The sequence below is a fragment of the Pelodiscus sinensis genome, chromosome 1 (genome assembly GCF_052426305.1).
Source record: "Pelodiscus sinensis isolate ZL-2025 chromosome 1, ASM5242630v1, whole genome shotgun sequence".
NCBI lineage: Eukaryota > Metazoa > Chordata > Testudines > Trionychidae > Pelodiscus > Pelodiscus sinensis.
In genome coordinates this window covers 356,842,841-356,861,354 of record NC_143052.1, presented here as the reverse complement: position 1 = coordinate 356,861,354, position 18,514 = coordinate 356,842,841, and the positions used below count along the sequence as shown (strand labels likewise).

The window sequence follows — 18,514 nt, the reverse complement described above, 5'->3', positions numbered from 1 at the left end:
ACATCATTGATGAAGATATTGAACAGTACGGGTCCCAAAACAGACCCTTGAGGAACTCCACTTGTTATCCCTTTCCAGCAGGATTTAGCACCATTAACAACAACTCTCTGACTACGGTTATTCAGCCAATTATGCACCCACCTTATCGTGGCCCTATCTAAGTTATATTTGCCTAGTTTATCAATAAGAATAAACAAGTGATCCATCCCAGATTGCCCTTCCCAGCTTCTAGCAGACACAGGCTAAGGACACCTGCGGCAAGCCAGTTTCCAGGGTATGCATCCCCGGGTTGCACTGAAAGGGGACTCAAGATAGCCACAGGAAGAAGAACCCCCAGGAGAAGCCGAAGCGGGGCCCTCCATGACAGACACCCCATGAAGCCCACAAGGATCCTGTGATGCACCCAGGGAGGAGCCTACGATGGCCAGCGTGGCAGACTTTCCCCAAGACCAGCAGAACGACCGGACTCTGTAGGTCGCTTAAGACCAAGTGATCTGTGTTAACAGGGCTGTGACGAACCTCCAGAAACCTGAGCCATGGCCTTACTTTGAGCTGGTGGAAAACTGTCTGTCCTGGGTATCCCAAGATCCGCAGACCCAACATTCTGAGAAAACCAGGAACACTCTACACATTCACTATAGCCCACATAAAATGCATTAAAGCTAGTTTATTCACCTAGCTTAGAAAACAGAAAATCAAGGAGGATATAATTGGCAGACTATGTGGCTCTGGGGAGAAGGACAAAGGAATCTGAGGTGCAAAACATGTTCTTGTCCCTCCCCTCTTCTGAAGGAAAAGGCCCGGGGAGGGACCACTGAACTGTGGCACATTAGAGAGAGGGTTTGGAGTCTTTGACCATGGGATGCTGTTCTGGGCATGTGGATTGCTAGGAGGGGATAGGAGCCACCTAACGAAGAAAGGCATGAGCGTCTTTACAGGCAGGTTTGCTAAAGTAGGTTCTCCAGGGGGATGGTAACTTAAGTTGTGAGGTAGGTGGGAAAAGGGGACACTGGAAGGAAACCCAAAGTGGGTACAATAGGGGAGGCCTTCCAATGAATACTGAGAAACAAAGGCAATTTTCTAGTTGTCATAGGTGACTATACATGAGCACAAGAAGCCAGGGGGAAAATTGGAAGAACTGCAAGCCCTGGAGCAGTCAAGAAACTAGGATGTGGCTGGAAGAGCAGAGAGTTGGTGGGTAACTCCCATGACTGGAGCACTCTCACGGATGGGTGGGTATTAACTGTTCAGGAAGGGCAATGCACAGATAATCTCACAACGTTTTGGAGATAATTGTGGAGAACTTCCTGGTGCGAGTGCTGGAGAAACCAGCCAGGGCCCAGGCTCAGCTCAACCTGCTGCTCACAAACAGGAAGAAATTGGTAGAGAAAGTATCAGAGGGGGAGCCGTGTTAGTCTGAATCTGCAAAAGCGGCCAGGAGTCCTGTGGCACCTTATAGACTAACTGCAGTGTAGGAGCATAAGCTTTCGTGGGCAAAGACCCACTTCGTCAGAGAAACTGCTGAGCTACAGTTCATCTTCAAGTTTGACACAATCAACTCTGGATGAAACAAAGACTGTGAATGGCTCGCTAACTACAAAAGCAGCTTCTGCTCTCTTGGAATTCACACTTCCAGATCAGCTACTAGAAGTGGGCCTCATCCTCCTTGATTGGATCCACCTGGTCATCTCCAGCCTGATCCTGGCCTGCATATTTATACCTGCTTCTGGAAATTTCCACTCCATGCATCTGACGAAGTGGGTCTTTGCCCACAAAAGCTTATGCTCCTACACTTCAGCTCACCGCTTTTGGTAGAGAAAGTAGGTGTGGCTAGCAACCTGGTAGGCAGAGACCGTAAGATGGTTGACTTCAAGATCTTGACAGAAGGAAGAAAGGAAAGCAGCAGATATAGACCATGTGTTTTAAAATTGCAGACATTGGCGCTCGCCTGGGAAGGACAGGGTTGTGGGTTCTAGTCCTGGGTCGGGAGCGATAAAGGGCGCTCTGACAGGAAGGTGGTGGGGCGGTTTCCCTGGTGGCCTAGGGGATAGGGCATTGCAGACATTGGAGTATCCCAAAATAGCTACCCCATGTCTTTTGAAGGCGCCTGCTATTTTGAGATAGGATGCATTCCATGACAGTAAAGGGATGTGTCAAAATAGTGTGTTATTTTGAAATTTGTTGCTGTGTAGACACACCAAATTTTAAAATACACTATTTCAAAATTCAACCGAAATAAGATACACAATTTGCCTAGGGCAATCTGTGTCTCTTATTTCAAGTTTAGGGTGCTGTATAGATGCACACTCAGGGATTGATCTCCTGGGAGGCGAATATGAGGGAGAAAGGAACCCAGAGAATCTAGCTGTATTTTAAAGAAGTTTTACTGACGGGAGTAGAACTGTTCCAATGTGCAGAAAGAACAACAAATCCGGCAAACGGCCAGATTGTCTTTACGTAGAAAACTTAAATCATCTGAAACATAAAAAAGAGGCTTATGAGAGGTGGAACCTCAGACAGATGAATAGGGATGAATAAAACCACATTGCTCAAGCATGCAGGGGAAAACTCAAGAAGGCGAAAGCTTAAGTTAGCTGCAGCAAACAAGGCATGTGAAAGGTAACACGGAGGGTTTCTACAGGCATGTTAGGAAGAAAAAAGATAGGGAAAATATGGGACCCTTCCTGGATGGGGAAGGCAACTCTCTGACAGATGATGTGGAAGAAGCTGAAGTACTCAGCACTTTCTTTGCATTCATCTTCACAGACAAGCTCACTTCCCAGACTGCTGCACTGGGCAGCAGAGTATGGGAAAGAATTGTGGGCATCCCTGGGTAGAGAAAGAATGGGTGAAGAACTATTTAGACATGCTGGACATACCCACATTCATGCAGACGGATCTAATGCATTCGGAGGCACCCAGGGAATTGACTTACGTGATTGCAAAGCCATTGGCCATTATCTTTGAAAAATTATGGCAGTTGCGGGAGACCCAGATGACTGGCAAAAGGCAAATGTTGTAGCCAGAGCTCCATGCACAAAGATGGGACATGCATGTGTTGGTGGCTTACTTTGGGACAATGCCATCCCCCACACAAGGCAGAAACTATAACAGAGGGAAGTGCCATCCCCATGTGGCCTCACCCAACAACTGAACTGAACAGATGTTTTTCTTCTAGCACAGTGAGAAACTGATTCAAATCCCGCCTCGTTTATACAACTCAGATGGCAAGTCTGGTTTACTCTATCGGCAGCACGTCTCCATTTGTTCACTTATGAGTTATAAACACTTCATATCAATCTGTAGTCAGTGTGAGTTCCATGTTTATCCTGAGGCAGCCTGTTCTTTGAAGTGTGAAGGGAAATGATTCCAGGAATAGATACTGGGTGATAAAGTGACACTGGTCTGGCTTCTGAGAAAGGCAAGACAGCAAAGCTCTGGAGTTCTTTCTTCAGGAGTAGGGGAGAATTTGCTGGAATCTCTCTTAGGCTGTGTCTACACTACATGCCTCTGTCGGCAGAGGCATGTAGATTTGTTTGTTCAGCAAAGGTAAATGAAGCCACGATTTAAATGATCGCAGCTTCATTTACATTTACAAGAGCTGTTTGTCGGCTCGCCGCTAGTCTGGACGTTCCCCCTGTCGACATCAAAGCCCTTTGTCGGCAGCCCCGTTATTCCTCGTGGAATGAGGTGACTGTGGCTGTCTGTGTGAGCGCAGGGCCTGGAGGGCTTTGCAGCTTGTCCCAGGCTCAGTGTGAGGGGGGTGCAGAGGGTTTGACAGCACCTCAGTTCCAATCTCTGGAGAAATTGGAGAGGGTCCAGAGAAGAGCAACGAGAATGCTGAAAGGTCTAGAGAACATGAGCTAGGAGGGAAGGCTGAAAGAATTGGGCTTGTTTAGTTTGGAAAAAAGAAGACCGAGGGGGGACATGGTAGTGGTTTTTAGGGTTTCTAAAAGGGGGTCACAAGAAGGAGAGAGAATAATTGTTCTCCTTGGCCTCTGAGGACAGGAGAAGAAGCAGTGGGCTTACACTGCAGCAAGCCATCCACAGCTCCCCAGGAGCAGTCTGTCAGCTCCCAGGAGCCTGCCATGGCCTGGTGGAGATCATGGACCCTATTGAGGTTTGGGGAAGATGTCCACAATGTCCACGATCTCCACACTAGACGGAGGAACACAGCCACCTAGGGCAGGATAGCTGCCAGCCTGGCCACCAAAGGCCACATGCGAACTCAGGAGCAGGTTTGCATGACAATCAAGTTGGTCCGGCGAGACCCCCCCCAACCCTGAGCCCTGAGCTTCCCCTCCCCTTTCTTCCCCTGGCTTCCCCCTTCCAGCTCCCTCCTCCCAGGTTTCCCCCTCCCCTCTCCCACCACCCTTCCCTGGTCTCCCCAGAGGTTCATCCCTCCCCCAACCCCCAGTTTTGTTAAATAAACAGAGTTTATGTTTTTGGAAAGAAGTGTATTTTATTTGACATCAGGAAGGGGGGCTAGGGAGGGGTACATGGAAGGATGTGAGGGAGGAATGAGGCTAAAGCCCCCAGTGGAGCAGACCAGGGAGGCTCTCGGTTCTCCTTGGTGTGGACGCTCTCCACCAGGGCCTCCCGGATCCTGACAGCTCCTTGATGGACCTCCCGGATGCCTGCATAATTCGAAATAACACTGTAGTGTAGACATACCCAGGGTGGTTAAACACTGGAATAAATTGCCCAGGGAGGTTGTGGAATCTCCATCCCTGGAGATATTTAAGAGCAAGTTAGATAAATGTCTGTAAGAGATGGTCTAGATGGTGCTTGGTCCTGCCATGAGGGCAGGGGACTGGACTCGATGACCTCTCAAGGCTCCTTCCAGTTCTAGTGTTCTATGATTCTATTAATCTCTCTGGGTATGTCTATACTACCACCCTAGTTCGAACTAGGGTGGTTAATGTAGTCAATCGAAGTTGCAAATGAAGCCCGGGATTTAAATATCCCGGGCTTCATTTGCATATTGCTGGGCGCCACCATTTTTAAATTCCAGGTAGTTCGGACTCGAGGAGTAACGGTAGTTTGAATTAGAAAGCCTAATTCGAACTACCTACTCCATGCTGCGTGTAGCCGCGGGCACAGAGTCTGAACTACCGGGGATTTAAAAATGGTGGCGCCCGGCAAGATGCAAATGAAGCCCGGGAAATTCAAATCCTGAGCTTCATTTGCAACTTCGATTGACTACATTAACCACCCTAGTTCAAACTAGGGTGGCAGTGTAGACATACCCTCTCTTTTCATGCATTGCCAAGTGACAGTGGCTACAGCAGGATCATCAGGACTCCTATGTTGTCTCTGTCATCTCCCTGGGCCTCACTTTACCCATCTGTACAACATGGAGACATCGCTAGAGACTTTCATTTGCTGGGTGGTTTTGGTTTCTCCAATGAAACTGTGATGCGGTAGGATGGCCATTCCTGTTGAGAATGTTCTGATCTCTGCTCCCATCATCAGGCCCATATGCCTGCAGAAAGTGTCCGTGTTTCCCTTCAGTCATCATTCTCCACAACGGTCTGTCTGCTCTCTGCCCATCCCTCCTGGGACTTTACAGGCCCACTGGAGTACTAACCATTATCTGCCCCAGTTTCTCCTGACTCCTCCGGTTGCTGTGGTTTGGCAGAGCTGGAACAAACCCTCCTCCCTCTGGTCCCTCTTCTGGGGAGGTTCCATCCCTCCCATGCCCACCGCACTACAGAGATTGTATCCTTAGTCTTTAATGACCAATCTACTGATACACCAGTGACTCCATCCCAGCCTCTTCCATCCAAACTCAAGGGCTTTGTCTACACTGGCATGAATTTCCGGAAATGCTTAAAATGGAATACTATTCCGTTTTCAGTTTTTCCGGAAAAGGAGCGTCTACATTGGCAGGCTGCTTTTCCGGAAAAGCCCTTTTTCCGGAAAAGTGTCTGTGGCCAATGTAGACGCGCTTTTCTGGAAAAGAGCCCCGATCGCCATTTTCGTGATCAGGGCTTTTTTTTCTAGAAAAGACTACTGGGCTGTCCACACTGGCCCTTTTCTGGAGCAGTGTTCCGGAATAAGGACTTATGCCTGAGCGGGAGCAGAATAGTTTTTCCGGAATAGCGGCTGATTTTGTACAGTAGAGCGTCGTTGCTTTTCCGGAAATTCAAGGGCCAGTGTAGACAGCTTGCAGCTTATTCCGGAAAAGCGGCTGATTTTCCGGAATAAGTGGCCCAGTGTAGGCACAGCCATTGAGAGTGAATGAAGAGAACAGGCAAAGCCCCAAAAGACAAGGATGCGGCTGGTTTACAGAAGAACACGTGACCCACGGTCCCCATATCTAAATGTGGGGAGGGAAGTGGAGACAACTCAGGGATTAGTACAGGTAAGGAAGGCGAGGAGTGAGCAACAGGGGCAGGGATGTGGGGGGAGACGTGGAAATGTGGCCTGGGCATAGACAGATTAGAGGGTCATGGGGAGAGGCTTTGATGGAAGGGTTGGCTCCGGAGAGTGGGGGACACAGAAGTCCAGATATTAGTAATAAGAATGGGGGCAAACCTGTGAATAGTAGATAGATGGAAAACCCAGGATGTTTCATTAACACCACATTTTATAGTCAGGAAGGAAATTTTGCCCCTTTCATTGGTCAGTCAGTGATTCAGGGAGCAGAGTCGAACACTGTGTTAGCAGCCAGCTCTGCACAGAGCTCAGTCCGAGAGTCAGAGAACCGGGAGAAACGATCAGTCTGCAGGAGTCACATGCCTAAGCAGCCTGTGCCAGATCTGCTTGGTCCTCAGCCCATAGATGATGGGGTTTAGCATGGAGGGCACGAGAAGATATATGCTGGCAATGAGAACATCAAAATACAGGGGCACATTCTGGCCAAATCGGTAGCTGAGAAAGGAGAAGAGAGCTGGGGTGTAGGAGACTAAAATGACACAGAGGTGGGAGCTGCAGGTCCCGAAAGTTTTGAGTCAGGCGTCCTTGGTGGGGAGGTGGAAGATGGCCCTGAGAATCTTGATGTAGGACACAGTGATACAACAGAGATCCAGACTGGTCACAAGGTTGCCACAATGAGTCCATAGTAGTTTTTTACGTGGATGTCGGCGCAGGCCAGCTTCACCTGGCGATGTGCTCGCAGTATGCATGGGAGATGATGTTGGTTCTGCAATATGGCCACTGCCTGGCCAGCAGGAGATAGGGGAGTGAGAGTACACCACCACGTCCCACCACGGCCAGGCCAATCTTGGCCACCACCACATTTGTCAGGATGGTGGAACGTCTCAGGGGATGGCAGATGGCCACATAGTGATCCAAAGCCATGGCCACGAAGATCTCAGTCTCTATCGTTAACAAGCTGTGAATTAAGTACATCTGGGTGAGGCAGGCACTGAAATCAATTTCCCTGGAATTGAACCAGAAGATGCTCAGCATTTTGGGCAGGGTGGAGGTAGACAGGACCAGGTCACTGACGGCCAGCATGCAGAGGAAATAGTACATGGGCTCGTGGATACTTGGCTCCCTCTTCACAATGTACAGGATAGCTAAGTTCCCCAAGATGTCTATGGCATAAGAAATGCAGAAGGGGATGGAGATCCAGACATGGGCAGCCTCCAGGCCAGGAATACCCAGCAGGATGAAGGTGGAGGAGTTGGTGAAGTGGGTTGTGTTGGAATCTGACATGGAACAGGGGAGAAGGCATCCAACTCTGAGGCAGAGTCGGGTCTCCTGCAAATATTTTACATTCCTAAGACTTCCTGGATATGCCCAGAGTCTAGGGTGATGGTCACAGTACAAATGCCTGGAAGGAAAGACGATGTCCACAGTCAGGAAAGCAGAGAATTTTGGACAACCCCTGCCCCCACCACAGTTCAATAGCAAGGAGCAGTTATTAATAAGTGGAGAAAACAGCCATACATAATGAATGAGAACAAAAAAGAAATAGAGACCAGGACACAATATGGAAGTCATGAAAAGTAGTACACAGGACACTGCAGCACTTTAAAGACTAACAAGATGGTTTATTAGGTGATGAGCTTTCGTGGGCCAGACCCACTTCCTCAGATCAAATTGTGGAAGAAAATTGGCATGACCATATATACCAAAGGGATACAATTAAAAAAAAGTGAACACAGTATATAGAACAGACAAATCAGATTTTAGAACAGAGTGAGGAATGGGGGGGGGGGGAGGTAAATGTCTATGAGATAATGATATTAGAGGTGATAATTGGGGAAGCTATCTTTGTAATGGGTGAGGAAATTAGCATCTTTGTTGAGACCAATTTGTAAAGTGTCAAATTGAAGCATGAATGACAGTTCTGACGTTTCTCTTTGAAGTGCTGTGTTAAAATCCCTTTGAAGAAGGATGCAGGTAGTCAGGTCATTGGGACAATTCCCAGGCTGGTTGAAATGGCAAGAAACTGTTTTTTCTTTGTGAAACTGTCTGATGTCTGTTTCGTGGGCATTGATCCTTTGGCGAAGTGTCTGAGATGTTTGTCCAATATACATAACAGATGGACACTGTTGGCACATGATGGCATAAATTATATTTCTGGATGAGCAGGAATATGTGTTCTTGATCTTATAAATGAAATGGTTATGTCCAGTGATGGTGTCAGCAGAGTAAATATGTGGACAAAGCTGGCAACAGGGTATGTTACAAGGGAAAGTTCCAGAGTTGGTATTAGTGTGGTATGTCCTGTGGTTGTTGGTAAGAATCATCCTGAGGTTAGGTGGTTGTCTAGGAGAGACTATGGGTCTGTCTCCCAGAGCCTCTCAGAATGTAGTATCCTGTTCCAGTATAGGCTGTAGTTTATTGATAATGTGTTGGACGGGTTTAAGTTGGGGGCTATAGGTGATGACAAGTGGTGTTCTATTGTTGGTTTTCTTGGGTCTGTCTTGAAGTAGATGGTTTCTAGGTATTCGTCTGGCTCTTTCAATTTGTTTTTTTATTTCTCCGGGTGGGTAATTGAGGTTTATAAATGCTTGGTAGAGATCCTGAAGGTTCTGATCTCTGTCAGTGGGATTAGAGCAGATGCTCAAGAAAAGGTGAGCCCCCTACAGTGACCTTGACCAAACCTGTCCCTTGGGCCTCAGTTTACCTCCCTGTGTAATGGATTTCTATTGATGGTGATTTGAAAAACATTTGATGGAAGGGGCTGGGCAGTGTGATGACAGTTACTGAGGAGAATGACTAATCTGTGTTCCCTTAGGCCTTAGAGCAAACTCACTCGCTCTCTCTGCAAGAGGTCCAAGTGCCACTCCATGGGACAGTGCCCCACACCCAGGAGCTGTGTGGGTTACATCGGCATTATCTCTCATTTGCTTCCCAATCAGCTATCATTGTTAAATACACGCAAATACCCAGAGCAGCCGATTTTCCCTGCCTTAGACCAGAGCCCCAGAGGCCTCATCTCCCTTGGGGAAGGGCCTTTAATTGCTGCTTACTCCTAAAGCTAGAGAAAGAACAGAGAAGTGCAAACAGGCTTCTCCTGTTGACATTCAGATGCTGCCTCTTCTCCCAAGGCAGAGCAAACCCCACTGGGACCCCACAGAACTGTAGGATATTATAACAATTCTCAGCCCTGTGTCGGCTTTCCGCGTGGGATGTTGCTGTAGATGCTGGGCTGAGAGAGTTTGTTTTTGTAGCAAACGAAGAGTTTTGACGATAATTTGCCTCCCCTTTGGGAACTTAGCCCTTTTCTGGCACTGTCAACAGATAGTCCTAGTTAGGAAACCTTTGCTGTTTCTCCTTTTGTGTAGAATCAGCTCCGTTATTTTCCTCTCCTTTATCAAGTGCACCCTTGCGTGTTTCGTCTTTGAACTAACCAGTTCCAGACTTTCCTCTCAGTCCTCTTAGAACAGCCTTCACACCCCCCGCCCAGACTCCCAGCCTGTCTTAGAAACGCCTTTTCTATCTGCTGTATCCTGCACAGTGATTGGGCAACCAGACTGGAATGCATGGCCAGAGCCTCCATCTCATTCCATATGTGTCCAAACATTGTCTGTGCTTTGGCCGTGGGTGCAAAGAGGAGCAGGTGACCTCCTGGTGTTGCTCTCAGTGAGGGCCAGGCCTTTGCTTGGGGTGTATTTCCTGCTGGTGTCTATTAAGGTGTCGCACAAAATGATATATGGAAATGATAGACGCAGGGACACCGCTAGCATTCAGAGGGTTGGTTCTTCATGATTCATTTCTCTGCATAATGAAAATGCCATTTGTGTGAAGAGTGACCAGTCTGCTTTGCCCCTGAGAACAGACTCTGGGGCTACGTCTACACTGGCATGATTTTCCAGAAATGCTTATAACGGAAAACTTTTCCGTTATAAGCATTTTCGGAAAAAGTGCGTCTACATTGGCAGGATGCTTTTCCGGAAAAGCACTTATTGCAGAAAAGCGTCCGTGGCCAATCTAGACGCGCTTTTCTGCAAAAAAGCCCCGATCGTCATTTTCGCGATCGGGGCTTTTTTGCGGAAAAGAAATCTGGTCTGTCTATACTGGCCCTTTTCCAGAACAGTTTTCTGGAAAAGGACTTTTGCCCAAACGGGAGCAGCATAGTTTTTCCGGAAAAGCACTGATGATTTTACAGTAGATCGTCAGTGCTTTTCCGGAAATTCAAGGGGCCAGTGTAGAAGAGCTGGCAAGTTATTCCGGAAAAGCGGCTGATTTTCCGGAATAGGTGGCCAGTGTAGACACAGCCTAGCAGTGCACAGTCATATTGCTATAAGTCCACGTTTTTAGGAACATATCTTAGACTTATAGAGAGGACGGCCTGTAGATGAATTCAAGAAAACATTTTGTTTTGTGTTTGGGAAGACGCAGTAGGAGGTTCTGTTATCAAGTGAGGCATTGAAATAGTTTCCAGTCACAGTGGAACAGTAGAGTCACGAGCTCAAGTGTTCCAGATGAAGCGTAGTTCACAACTGGAATGGAAACTACACAATGAAGCACCAAAAATGCATTCACAGGGGAAAACAAATGAAGTTATAAAAGATTTTAAACAGTGGAAATGCTGGCATAAGATTCATTTTAAAAATCTAGAAATATTAATGCCAGTCAACAGCATGGATTTTGGACCCCAGGGCTTGTCAGATAAACCCAATTTCATTCTTTAGGGTACATCTACACTCCTACCCCATAGTACACAAGCCACCCGTTATATTGAAATATTTTTCAAAATAACGGGTGCACTATTTTGCCATATCAATAAACCTCATTGCATAGAGGATAAGGGATGGCTCAAAATAGCGCAGAATTTCGAAATTTGGTGCTGTGTAGACGTGCCAAATTTCAAAATAAGCTATTTTGAAATTGATTCTGAATAAGATACCCAGTTTGCATAGCGGAAATTGCATCTCTTATTTTGAGTTTAGGGTGCTGTGTAGATGCATCCTTAATGAGTTTGGACATACAGTTGATCAGAGGAACCACAGAGAGTCTGAGCACTGGGAGTGAATATTAGGCCCTTTTCTGAGTAACTAACCCCAGCAGCCTGTCCCGGATTTGCTTTGTCCTCACCCCATAGATGATGGGGTGTGGCGTAGGGGGCACCAGGAGGTACACATTGGCCATGAGGATGAGCACAGGCAGGGGCACAGAAGAACCAACCCTCTGAATGAGGGAGACAAAGAGATCTGGGATGTACAAGGCTGAGAGAGGGCAGAGATGAGACCCACAGGTCCCAAATGCCTTAATCCGAGCATCCTTTGTGGGCAGTTGGAAGATGGCTCTGAGGATCTGGGTGTAGGACACGGCTATTAAAACCCCATCCACACTGGGCACAATGAATGTCACACAGACGCTGTAGTAACTACTGGGGGTACGTCTACACTACAGCGCTAGTTCGAACTAACTTAGTTCGAATTAGTTAATTCGAACTAAGCTAGTTCGAACTAGCGCATCTAGAACTAAAAACTAGTTCGAACTAGCGTTTTGCTAGTTCGAACTAGCGCGTCCACACTGATTGGACGCAGGGGGGCATTTAAGGGCAGCTGAAACCGGTTCTGGCAGGGCATCAGGTCAGCAGTTGCTTTGTGTGGCTGCTGTCTGAGGCTATCTGAGGCTCGTGCTTAAAGGGACCCCCCTGGACAGCCGGTTCTCAGCTTTTCCTGCTTGCTTGCCAACCTCGCCGAGGGACAGCAAAGCGTCGGTCTCTGTGCCCGTCTGTGTCGGTGCTTCCCTTCGGGGGGGACCGCCGCAGGTGGCAACATGGAGCCACGGCTCGCCCTGCACCTTCTGGTGCACTTTCTGGACTTGCTGCTGCAAGCCTGCCAGCAATGGCTCGAGGCTGCCTGGCACCACCTGGGGAACGTCAGCCCCCTGCCTCTCCGCCTGGCCGCCCTGGGGGCCGTGGAGGAGCCGCGGCGGCGCCCCGGCACCGGCGTGCCCCGCCGCATCTGCCGTCTGGACACCAGCAGCGACTGGTGGGACCGCATCATCCTGGAGCGCTGGGACGACCGACAGTGGACCCAGAACTTTAGGATGATGAGGGACACCTTCCTGGAGCTCTGCGAGTGGCTCGCCCCTGCCCTACAAAGAAGGGACACTCGCATGAGGCCCGCCATCCCCCTCCAGAAGCGGGTGGCCATCGCCCTCTGGAAGCTCTCCACGCCGGACAGCTACCGATCCGTCGGGAACCAGTTCGGCGTGGGGAGATCCACTGTCGGAGCAGTGCTCATGCAGGTACGGCGCTCGTCGGCCACCGAGCCGGGGGGGAGGGGGGCTGCGAGGAGGGGATGGGCCGCCCCAGGGACAAAGGGGGGGGCGGGAGGAGGCGAAGGCGCCCCGCACCGGAGGGGTCTGGCTGTCCCGGCCGTACTACACGCCGCCAGGGGGGTTGCTTCCGGGAGTGGGGCGCGGGGCACTGCCAGGGCACGAACGCTCCCAGCCACCCGGGCGCCCCACTGATTGACGCTTTGCTGTGTCTCTCTCCGCAGGTGGTCAAGGCCATCAACCGGGTGCTGCTCCGCAGGGTGATCCGCCTCGCCGACCCGGACGCCGTCATCCGGGGATTCGGCGCCCTCGGCTTCCCCAACTGCGGGGAGGCCATCGACGGGACGCACATCCCCATCCGTGCCCCGGAACACCAGGCGTCCCGGTACGTGAACCGCAAGGGGTACTTCTCCGTCATCCTGCAGGCCGTGTGTGACCACCGGGGACAGTTCACGGACATAATTGTGGGCTGGTCCGGCAAAGCACACGACGCACGGGTGTACCGCAACTCCTCCGTGTGCCAGCGGCTGCAGGACGGGACCTTCTTCCCCGACCGCCACATCAGGGTCGGGGACGTGGACATGCCCGTCTGCCTGGTGGGGGATGCCGCCTACCCACTGCAGCCGTGGCTCATGAAGCCCTACACGGGGCACCTCAATCCCTCCCGCCAGGCCTTCAATAACAGGCTGAGCAGGGCCCGCATCGTGGTGGAGGGGGCCTTCGGGCGACTGAAAGCCCGCTTTCGATGCCTCCTCACCCGTCCGGACCTGGCCGAGCACAACATCCCTCCCGTGGTGGCGGCATGTTGTGTGCTCCACAATTTGTGTGAGCGGAAGGGGGAGGCTTTCTTGCCAGCCTGGATGGCTGAGGCTGACCGCATGGCTGGACACTACGGTCAGCCCCGCACCGCCGCCGTCCGGGAAGCCCAGCGGGGGGCCATCCGGATCCGGGAAGCCCTGCGGGAGAGCTTCCAGGTGGAGGAGGAGGAGGACTGACCTCTCCCTGCATGCCCCACCGGGGCCTTCTTCCACCCTACCCCCCCCTTCCCCTTTCCCCTCCCTACCTACTGTCAAATAAAGACACCTGTTTTTCAATCAAAAACGTCTGTTTATTTCAGAGAACTGGGGTGGGGGAGGGAGGAATGAAGGTGGGAGAAGGGAGGGGGAAACCTGGGACGAGGGAGCTGGAAGGGGAGGGGAGGGAAGGGAGGAAGGGAAAGGAAAGCTCAGGGGTGGGAGTCCGGCTGCCTCTCCCGTCTCGCCACACTGCGGGTCCGGGGGCGTCGGTGGGGACTGGTTGTGGAGGGGGGGGCAGAGAGGACAGGGGGTGTGGAGGAAGCAGGAGCGGAAGCAGGAGGAGCAGGGGGAGCAGGGGGAGCAAGAGGGGGAGAAAGAGGGGGAGCAGGGGGAGCAAGAGGGGGAGAAAGAGGGGGAGCAGGGGGAGCAAGAGGGGGAGAAAGAGGGGGAGCAGGGGGAGGAGGAAATGGAAAGCGGTCCAGCAGGCTCTGGAGGTGGCCTCGCAGGGCACGGCCCTGCTCCTCCAGGGCCTCCAGACTCCTCTGGCGCAGCCTGAGGTCCTCCTGGACCCAGTGGTCCTGGAGACGGAGCTGTCGGTCCAGGAACCGGAGATGCCGCCTCTGGTAGTCCTCCTGGTTCCTGGCTGTCCTGCTTGCCCGGGCGCGGGCGGCTGCTGCAGGCGGTGTGGTGCGCCCTGCAGGCCCAGGTGCTGCAGCTGTGGTGCAAGAAGACCAGCGGTCAATGACCCCAGGGGCCCAGGTGTGTGAAACCCATCTCCCCTCTGCAAGGCCAGGGCCCCTGCAGGATCCCCAGCTGCTGCTCCGTGGTGGGCAAGGCCCAGGCGCACGGTCCCGGGGCTCCCTCTCGCCCCAGCCCCCCGTACACATAAGGGGAACACGAGGGTACTCACAGGTGGACGCCTCCCCGGCCTCTGATGATGCAGGCGAGCGGCTCTGTGGGGTGCCTCGGGGGTCCCGGGTCCTGGGAAGGCTGGCGGCAGGCTCCTGGCTCTCAGAGCCCTCCTCCTCCTCCTCCGTCTCCAGGAGCGGTCCCTCTGCCCCGGGGTCAATCACGTCCCGGGGGGCAGGGACGGCATGAGGCCCCAGGATGCGGTCCAGGGCATGGAAGTGGGGGCAGGCCTCCGGGTCAGCCCCTGGCAGGCAGGCCCGGGAGTAGGACTGCCGCAAGTCCTTAATTTTGCAGCGCACCTGCTCCCGGCTGCGCTGGTGGCCCCTGGCGGCCAGACTGGCAGCCATGCGTCCATAGACGGCCGCGTTCCGGTGGCTAGTGCGGAGATCGTGGACATTGGAGGCTTCCCCCCAAACCTCGATGAGGTCCACGATCTCCGCACTTGACCAGGCGGGCGCCCGCCTTTTGCGCCCCCGGGCAGGCTCCCGGGAGCCGCCAGGCTGGTCGTGGGGAGCAGTGGAGGGCTGGGAACCCTCGGATGGCTGGCTCATGGTGTGGCAGGTGCAGGCTGTGCAGGCACGGGTGCTTGCAGCCTTGCAACTGGCACAAAGTGAGTAGCCAGCCCGTGGCCCTTTAAGGGCTCCGGGGCCGGGAGGGGGGCAATAGAGTTTCCCTGGTGTTGGCCAGAGTGGCCACCAGGGAAACCTGGGAAGCCTTAGCCTCCCACTAGTTCGAACTAAAGGGCTACACAGCCCTTAGTTCGAACTAGCTAGTTCGAACTAGGCGTTAGTCCTCGTAAAATGAGGTTTACCTAGTTCGAACTAAGCGCTCCGTTAGTTCGAATTAAGTTCGAACTAACGGAGCGCTAGTGTAGCGCCTAGGAAAGTTAGTTCGAACTAACGTCCGTTAGTTCGAACTAACTTTCTAGTGTAGACATACCCTGGGGCAGATGTCGGCACAGGCCAGAGACACCACAGAAAATTGCTTGCAGTACGAGTGGGGGATGATGTTGGTTCTGCAGTATGGCCACCTACTCCCCATGATGGGAATGGGAAGTATGATCATGAAGCTGCGCAGCACCACGGCCAGACAGATCTTGGCAACAGTGGAATTTGTGAGGATGGTGGAATGTCTCAGGGGATCGCAGATGGCCATGTAGCCATCTAAAGTCATGGCCACAAAGGTCCCAGACTCTATCACTAAAAAGCACTGAATAAGGTACAGCTGGGTGAAGCAAGCACCAAAATCAATCTGTCTAGAATTGAAGCAGAAGATGCTCAATGTTTTGGGTATAATGGTCGAGGACAGGAGCAGGTCAGTGAGAAGCAGAATGCAGAGGAAATAGTACATGGGCTCATGGAGGCTCAGCTCCCTCTTCACAATGTAAAGGATGGTGAGGTTCCCCAAGAGGGCTACAATGTACATGATACAGAAGGGGATGGAGATCCAGACATGGGCCGCCTCCAGGCCAGGGATGCCCAGCAGGATGAAGGTGGAGGGGTTGGTGAAGTTGGTTGTGTTAGAATCTGACATGGGTCCAGGAGCTGGCTTCCAATGCTGAGCCTCTAGCTATCATCTTTGGAAAATCAGGGGAGACAAGAAGACTGGAAAAGGGCAAATCTAGTGTCTAGCAAAATCTAACAAAAAAACTAACAAAATCATCTAGTGCCCATCTATAAAAAGGGAAATAAGAACAACCCAGGAAACTACAGACCAGTTAGTTTAACATCTGTGCCAGGGAAAATAATGGAGCAGGTAATTACGGAAATCAGCTGCAAACACTTGCAGGTGGTAAGGTGATAGGGAACAGCCAGCATGGATTTGTAAAGAACAATTCATGTCAAACCAATCTGATAGCTTTCTTTGATAGGATAATGAGTCTTGTGGATAAGGGAGAAGCAGTGGTTGTGGTATACATAGACTTTAGTAAGGCATTTGATACGGTCTCGCATGATATTCTTATCAATCAACTAGGCCAATACAACTTAGATTGGGCTACTATAAGGTGGGTGTATAACTGGCTGGATAACCGTACTCAGAGAGTAGTTATTAATGGTTCCAATCCTGCTGGAAAGGTATAACTAGTGGGGTTCTGCAGGGGTCTGTTTTGGGACTGGCTCTGTTCAATATCTTCATCAACGATTTAGATATTGGTATAGAAACTACGCTTATTAAGTTTGCAGATGATACCAAGCTGGGAGAGGTTGCTCCTGCTCTGGAGGATATTGGCAGAGTGTTCACCTCAGGATCCTGGGCTGGCCTCGTAAAGAGCCCTCGTTTGAGGTGGGACCTGCCACCCTGTTTTTGGGACAATAATGATGAACTTTACTCTATGAAAACATTGCCTTGGCATGAGCCCTGCTCCCCAAATCCTTTTACCTCTGCACATGGCACTGGAGGAACGGACGAAGTCCAGCATCCAGGCCCGGGCGCCACATTTCACAAAGGATATGGAAATATTGGGGTGGCTGCAGAAAAGAGCCACAAAACCAATCAGAGGTGGAAGACAATGGCAGGCTGAGAGAGACTTAACTGGTGACCAAGCCGAGAATTTCAATGGGAGAGACCCAGGGGCCCTCACGGGCTCTGTGATGCACAGAGAATACCTGAGTGAGGGCTGTGGACTGAAAGCTGAAGTCGGACACATTCCTGAGGGAAATAAGGGCCGAAGGTTTAGCCCTGAAGGTGAGTAGCCACTGGGACACACAACCAATGGGGGATGCTTCAGCTCCCCATCTCTACAAGCCGAGACAGGATGTGTCTGCCTGAGGCCTCGACTAGACGTGTGAGGTGCAGCGGCTCGGCTTTAGCCCTTCAGTGGAAATACAACCCACACTGACTGCAGGGCTCCCCTCAGTGTGGGTAGACTCACCCCACCCCCCCGGGATGATGGCTAAGTGGGTTAAAGGATTCTTCCATTAACTTCGTGTTGCCTGTCCAGGGGGTAGCCAGTACTGCTGCACCTCTCGAGGGGCGGGGCGGCGTGGATTTTTAGCTGATGGCCAGAAAAAGAAAATGCAGTTTGGGTTGAATTTATAGCTGCCAGCCATGCAGGTCACAGCTGGGGACACCACTGCTCAGAGTCACACTGGGTAGGCCTCGGCTGAAGCGCTGTGTCCAATCACGCAGCTCATTTTTACAGGGGTACCTGGCTAAAATCAATGGTGAGTGTTCTGAAGGGGGTCTGACTGGATGGTCTCCTTTTCCCCTTCAATCCCATGAATCAATCAATAAAGAAAATAGAATCCGGTTTTTATATTTCCTGTGTCTCACCACACGCCAACAAGGGAATGTTCTTCCGTTAGGTGGAAGGTCAGAAAAAAAATAACACGGTGAAAAGACAATTGTTGGCCTAATCCCTCATTGGCCGGTGAAACTCCTTGCCACAGATATAATAAGAGCAAAGAGCTAAGGGGAATGAGATTAACAAATGGATTGGTCGTTGAGGGGTTGCTGGAGGAACAGAATTTACTGAAGGCCGCCTCACGCCTTTGTAAGGACACTCGTTTACAATTGCTTATAGGTTTGCCACACTTTAAATATTTAGACTGCAATTTTCCATTCCCTCGTCTCTGTCTCTGGCTGACCTGCTTGTTGACAGATTCCTCCATAACATTTCAGCCAAACAATCGACAAGTAGGAAACAAGACGTCTTGCCCATTTTTGTTTTAAGTGATAACTGTTCAGTGAGGATCCCTACCGCCTCCATACATCAGAACACATAGATGGGGGGTAACAGCACCTAGGGGCCTCACATGCAAGAGGAGGAGGTGCCAGGCTCTGTGAATTATTCCACAGTTGGCTTATGAGGTCCTTTTCCTCAGTTCTTGCTCCAAGGGGAGTTTTCCCTCAGTAGGGCCTAAGGAAAGTCTGGGTCACAGACTCTGAATTTCCCT

General features: G+C 51.2%; 1 protein-coding gene across 1 annotated transcript; it reads right to left on the bottom strand.

The window, feature by feature from the left end:
- Positions 1-7,039: 7,039 nt before the first annotated feature.
- On the bottom strand, positions 7,040-16,151 carry LOC142831051 (olfactory receptor 52N2-like). Its single transcript, XM_075940016.2, has 3 exons — positions 15,558-16,151; positions 11,500-11,592; positions 7,040-7,165 (listed from the first exon to the last, which is right to left on the bottom strand). The coding sequence occupies exons 1-3, from the start codon at positions 16,149-16,151 to the stop codon at positions 7,040-7,042; spliced, it is 813 nt and encodes a 270-aa protein (XP_075796131.2).
- Between the last annotated feature and the right edge of the window lie 2,363 nt (positions 16,152-18,514).